Source organism: Grus americana, chromosome 29, assembly GCF_028858705.1.
Source record: "Grus americana isolate bGruAme1 chromosome 29, bGruAme1.mat, whole genome shotgun sequence".
Lineage (NCBI taxonomy): Eukaryota > Metazoa > Chordata > Aves > Gruiformes > Gruidae > Grus > Grus americana.
Window position 1 is genome coordinate 1,572,713 of NC_072880.1, and position 6,181 is coordinate 1,578,893.

The 6,181-nt window shown below is 42.6% G+C and overlaps 1 protein-coding gene across 1 annotated transcript; it reads left to right on the forward strand.

The window, feature by feature from the left end:
* Positions 1-3,601: 3,601 nt before the first annotated feature.
* LOC129197871 (keratin-associated protein 9-1-like) lies at positions 3,602-5,217 on the forward strand. Its single transcript, XM_054806674.1, has 2 exons — positions 3,602-3,655; positions 4,705-5,217. Exons 1-2 carry the CDS (start codon positions 3,602-3,604, stop codon positions 5,215-5,217), a joined length of 567 nt encoding a protein of 188 aa, XP_054662649.1.
* Positions 5,218-6,181: the final 964 nt, after the last annotated feature.

Sequence of the window (6,181 nt, forward strand, 5' to 3'; positions counted from 1 at the left end):
TGGCAAGTACTGAAGGCATTACCTAAGCACAAATTCTATACAATAGAAATACCAAACCAATTCAGGCTTCCTAATCACCTCTCTGTGGAGGTCTGATTTGACTCCAAAACGCCTTTAAAACTCATTAAAAGTTTCTGTGCAAGCAATGATTTCCTTTGTTCCTGCCCCAAATCTAATGGAACAATCTTCTGGGAAATAAGAAACAGTAGGTGGAAAAAATGGCATTCAGATAAGATTTTCCCTTAAGCTATTTCTCTGTAGCTTCCTTCTGATGGCATGATGCTTGCATTATATTTAATCCTTCATATGAACATAGAAACTCAGATTTTAAAAAGCTGAGACCATTAGCAGAGAGCAGACACTTCATTTTTATGTGAACATCACAAGATTGTACCGTAGGAAGGGAAACAGACGTCCTTCGTGAATGTTTATACTACATCTATGAAACTATTGGAACAGTTTGGGAGAAAATTGCTGTTCGGCATAAGCAAATGTAGTAGACCCTCAGTTCTTGCTCTGTCAGGCAATGTTCTCTGAGCTCTAAAAAGTATTCCTCAGAGATCAGGACACAGTTTTAATCAGTAATGTAAGAAAATCTAAGGAAAGCTAGATTCCCGTTCAAAAATATTGTGAAATCAAAGCAAATATCTGCAATAGTCAGAAGACAAAAGATAAAACAGATGAGGGTTTTTTTTCCATAACCACAGTTAGTTCCTCTTTTTCAGATTTAATTGCATTCAGATGCTCACTTATCATTCTTCACTAAGCACTCACCTTCCTGAGTAAACAGGAAAAGAGGTGGATAGTGCCGTATTTGAGTTCCTCTCGGCCCCAGAAGTAATGATCTAATTACTTGATCAAATAGTCCCTAGGGCATGGACTAGACAAGCCACTTGTTTTCATGGGAGGCTAATTGCATTCTATACTCAGCCTTCCGGCATCTCAGCTATGCGACAGTTTCCAAAGCCGGAGCGATAGACCAGCAGCCTGGAGACCAGACCCGCCTGGAAGCTGCTCTTGGTGCTGGATCACACCCTCGCACCTTCCCTGGGTAGTTGTGGTAGGGAATGATGAGAGGGGAAAGTCGGATGTAATGAAGCCCCAGACTTTAAAATTTAATTGCAACAAACTGCAGGAGAGTGGGCTGGGAAGCCTTTGCCATGCTGAGAATATAGGGAGAACCTTTGATTTCTATGAAAATGCTTTGTTCATCAAAATGTGGGTAGTGTATTATATGGGATGCTGCACATAAGCAAAATGAAATCCCTGATGCTGACCAGTGCTGGATGCCACAGAGGAAGAAAGCTTACTTAGGCTTTTAGATAAACCAAGTGATGCAAAAAAATCCAGAGGTGTCATATTCTAAAGCAAAGCGTTCAGCAGTTTACAAAATAGGGTGTTTTTCTAGAAAAAAATCCGTCTGAACAGCCCAAAATGGCACATATCCAAACAGCTGCACAGGGAAAAAAAATCAGTTTGAGGTGTTTTCATCAAAAATCATGACATCTGCACATCCTGAAGTTTTGTATTTATGTTAACGATCATGCCTCCATGACCACGTGGTGTTTCATGTCTGTAGGCGAACTTTTTATAGCCGTAAGAAAATGGCTCCAATCTTGATGTGCCTCCATCTTCGGTAGCTCTTGGTGGTGAAATACAAAGTCTCTCTTGCATTATTGGGAGCCAGAAGCGTTGACCATGTTCTTTTTTATTGACTTTTTTCGGAAATATACTCCTCATCACCAGAATACTGTGCTCAGGGGCATCCTCTTCTGCAGCACCAGACAAAGCTCTGGGTAGGGGAGTCTGTCTCCTCCTGGGCTCCAGGAACCTCTTCTGGTTCAGGTTTGTGTTCTGTCATGCTGTTTTCATCAAGGCGCGACCCATCGCACCAGCCTCTGGCTCTGCAAAAGACTGTAACATGTGTTTTTAATTAAATAGAAGTGTCAGATTTGGAAAAAAAAAAAAATCACTTCTTTTCAGCTCTTTTGCCAAAGGAGGATGGCCATGGAAGGATGTTGCTGTGGTCTCGTGACTCACTGAAGTTAATATGACTAGTCAAATGACCAAATTGCTAATAAATATAATAGAGATCCACAAATAAGTGTCAATTAAGGATAATAATCCAGCCCGCTGATGTTCCCACATATTACAAATGCAGATCAATTTGTATCTCCTAAAATGTCTATTTCTCTTAGAAGTTGTTACAATTTCTTGCTAATCAAATATAACAATAGGGTATACAATAACCCACTATAGAAAGGGAGCCATAGGACCGGTCCTCAGCTTTGGTTTTAGAGGTGAGCCTGGAATGCTAGGAAAGCATGAAGAACTGGAACTGTACAAACCGGACTATGAGAAACTCTTGTCTAAGACAAGCAAACAACACTGTACAAGTCCTTATTCCTTCCTATTATCTATAAAAGCCACCAGTGCAGCAGTATGAGTCTCAGAGAGAGAAACCGCACATGATGCACCGAGCCTGTCCAGCAAAGAAGAGTGGAAAGACTGAATGAACCATGAGGTGCTGCTGAGAGGATGCCAAGAGCAGTGCAAATCCATCAGCTCATATGGGTTTAGGATGGGAATTTCAGTTTCCCCATGTAAACAGTAGAAATGAACCAGTGCCGATGCCTGCAATTCTCCAGCGGGACTCCTGGTTTCCATTGTAAACAGGATGCACTGCTCATGCTGAACGCATTGGGTGGCTTCTTTCTCCCCCCCCATTTAGCATTTGTATAAGTGATCTCATCGGGGAATTTGGTCACCTAAATGTAGTCTGATGATTACATTCCGCTTCCGTGATTGGAATATCTCAGAGAAATAAAGATTTTCTCTGCTGCGGAGCTAAGTGAGATATCATGATAAACAAAAGGTTCAATACGCTAATATGGAGTCCTGGGACTAAATCCCACTTACAATGAAGCCCTTTACACTGCTTTGGCAGTAAAAAAATGCCTTTCAAATGAGTGCCCCTTTACTTTGCCCTGAATGGCTTGAAGAGGTCCTCAAGGTAACTGGAGTTGTGTCCCCATTGGCATTGACAAGCATGAATGATATTTATAGAGGGTGGAGAGGAATGGATTGGGTGTATTTAATGGTTAAAAAGGTATTAGAGAAACAGAAGCGCTGATGGCATACTGTAGGATTAGCTGTTTCTTACCATGAGAATTAGGACATGATGTTTCTCATAGTAAATCAGATCAATTGTCCATCTTCCCTAATAATAGCTATCCATTCTTATTGCATTGAAAAAACCTAAGGTATCATTCAGACATTTAAGGAATAAGGAGATGAAAATACTCAAGCATATTAAATCTTCTTTGAAAAGCAATTAATTCAGCACCTGTTTTTCTTTAATTACTGTGTCATTCCCGTTGGGAACCACATGACTTGAGTGTTAGGTGGAAGCAGAATTTGCTCAGGATCACATGTTTTTCCTGGAAGAGAGTTTCCACCAAAAATTAGGATGTAAACAAATATGTAAAGCATGTATAGGTGGAGCCTGTTCAGGTAGTTAGTGGTCAGGTGTCCATACCCCTGGGCTCCCTTGTTTCCGGAGATGACGCCATGCAAGCCATATAAAAAGGTTTGCATTTTGATGCTCACACCAGTTCATTTGACTTCTCCCTCGCTCACTTGCATTGGTGAACTGGTAAGTCTTTCTTGGATTTATCAGGGAATAATGCGATGGCTGTGTTACTTGGTTGTTCTGGTCAAGAGAATATATTACTGATCATAGGAGAGCTTTGCTTCTGGTGTTTCTGTTCCAAGATTTGTCCTGGAATGGGGGAGAGGATTTTTGACTCTTATCTAGAGTTTCCTCTTCCTTAAGTAGCTTGCAAATGTCCTGTCACCTCTTCATAAACTGTGACTGTCTCTCATCCTCCTTCATATTCTATCTTCATTAAGTTTTTCATACCTCATTAAGTCTGGAAATTAAATAAATTAGTGGATGCTGCAGAGTAAGTCTTGGGACTTCAAAAGAGATGGGTGGGAAGAAGCATTATCTGGAAGGAAGCTGCAGAACACCTGAAGGCAAAGCTGCAGGAGATATCTGGGAGAAGTCAAGATGAGGAAATGAATTGGAAATACAAGCTGCAAACTCTGGGCCAACCCTTCTCTTATGAAAGGATGAGCCTATTAATTTTAATACAACTCCAATGATGTACCATGATATACAGCTGGAGGATTTGGGATAGCGTCTGAATTTGTGGTCTTTGGGCTCTATCCTCGGGCGTTAGCAGCTCAAAGTCTACACGAAGGGAGATGTGCTCTGTGCTGTGCATGAGGAACTGAAGAAGTGATAAGCAAAAGATGGGCCCTGGAACATCTGCTGATTTAATTAAGAAAATAAGAAAATTAACTATTTTCATGTTATGGCTTCTACAAAGTTTGGGTAATTCTATAAAATTCAGGGTTTATGCCTCTAACTGTGAGCAATTCTACAAAGTTCAGGGTTTATGCCTCTAGTCTTCCTGACAGTGATGCTTGCAAGTTCCCAAGAAAGGAAGGAATAACTGGGCAGTGTTAGCTGCATATGTCTGAATCCACAAATCATTCACACACGCAACTTTTTCTAACAGTCCTTTTCTCAGCCCAACAGCTAACTGTTATATACGTTCCAAGAGGTTGTGAATTGTGGCTCAAGAAGAAAGGACGAATGTCTTGATTTTGTATCTCTCTTCTTATCTTTGTCCGTAGCTTCATCAGCACCTCAGAAGGATGTCTTGCTACGAGCAGTGCAAACAGCCCTGCCTGCCTCCTCCCATCTGCGTGCAGAAATGCGCCAAGTGCGTGGAGCCCTGCAAGACGGTCTGCGTGGAGCCCTGCGGCAGCGTCTGCGTGAAGCCCTGCGAGGTCTGCCCGACGCCCTGCGCCACCCAGTGCACCACGTCCTGCGCCACCCAGTGCGTGGAGCCTTGTGCCACCCAGTGCACCACGTCCTGCACCACCCAGTGCGTGGAGCCCTGCAGCACCCAGTGCGTGGAGGTCTGCCCCCCTAAGTGCATCGACGTCTGCATAAAGCCATGCGCCACTCAGTGCGCGACCCAGTGCACCACCCAGTGCGTGGAGCCCTGCGTCACCGAGTGCTGCACCAAGTGCGTGGAGCCCTGCCCACCCCCATGCGTGGAGGTGTGTGCCACCAAGTGCGTTGATTCGTGCGAGACGGTGTGCCTGGAGCCATGCAGCACGGGATGCTCTCACCAATGCTGATCGCCGTAATGCACGAGCCTTGCATGCCGCCCTGATGCTTCAGTGCGTTGCATTATCCATAGGCTCATGAACATCCATGGAACGAAAAACAAGTTACAGACCCACCTGCAACGTACTGAGACCTCTCCCCACCTGGTTAGCCCGTGCTCTCTTTGTCTTGGAAAATACTTCTCTGAATGTTTCCAGCCTGTATCTTTCTTTTCTGTGATACTTCTGCTACTGCTACCTCAGCACCTTTTTCTTGGTAACTGCTGGGCACCTTGGGAAGTTATTTAGCAATGGCTGTGCTGTAAGCAGTTGATGTTGGAAGATGTCTCCCCTTCTATTCTTAATTCTCATCTCATCTTTTAATGTATGCCCTCTTGTCTTTTAATGTCTATGTGCAGCAATAAAAATTGACCATCAATGGCACCATATGTCTTCTGTCTTTCTTTAATCTCGCCGTTCCCATGCCTTTGCACCCAAGAACACGTCCCTTTAGTTTTCCTTCTAAAAGGTGTTATGGTTGTGGAGGATTTGTGCCTGCAATGTAGTGCTGTAAACAGAGAGCGTGCATTATAACGTGGAGCCATGTCTTCTAATATCATGAACAAACATCATCCAGTCACTACTTTTACTGACACATATAAAAAAATCAGCTTTGTCCTACTTGAAAATAATGATAGAAATTTAATTTTCACTTTTATTAATGATAGAATGTTGATCTTTATATCTCTAGGTTTTGGAGGCAAATCTTAGAAACTGTTAAAAGGTAAATTTAAGTGGAAGAAAACCCCAAATCCAAGAAAGAAGGAATTGAAACATTCTTGCCGAGATTTTAATTATTTCTTAAAAACTTTCTGATGGAGATGAAAATGGTATTTTTGATGAATTCTTTCCATGATCCTCACTGTCTAAATATAGAAAGTAGAGGATTTGGCTTCAGGAGATGAATCTTTTTGTGGTTCAGGAACAGGTCCGAGCC

Bases quoted from the DNA above. Each gene is read 5' to 3' on its own strand.
- LOC129197871 (XM_054806674.1), top strand. From the start codon at position 3,602: ATGCTCACACCAGTTCATTTGACTTCTCCCTCGCTCACTTGCATTGGT. The intron at 3,656-4,704 runs GTAAGTCTTTCT...CTTTGTCCGTAG, and splicing joins TCACTTGCATTGGTGAACTG to CTTCATCAGCACCTCAGAAG.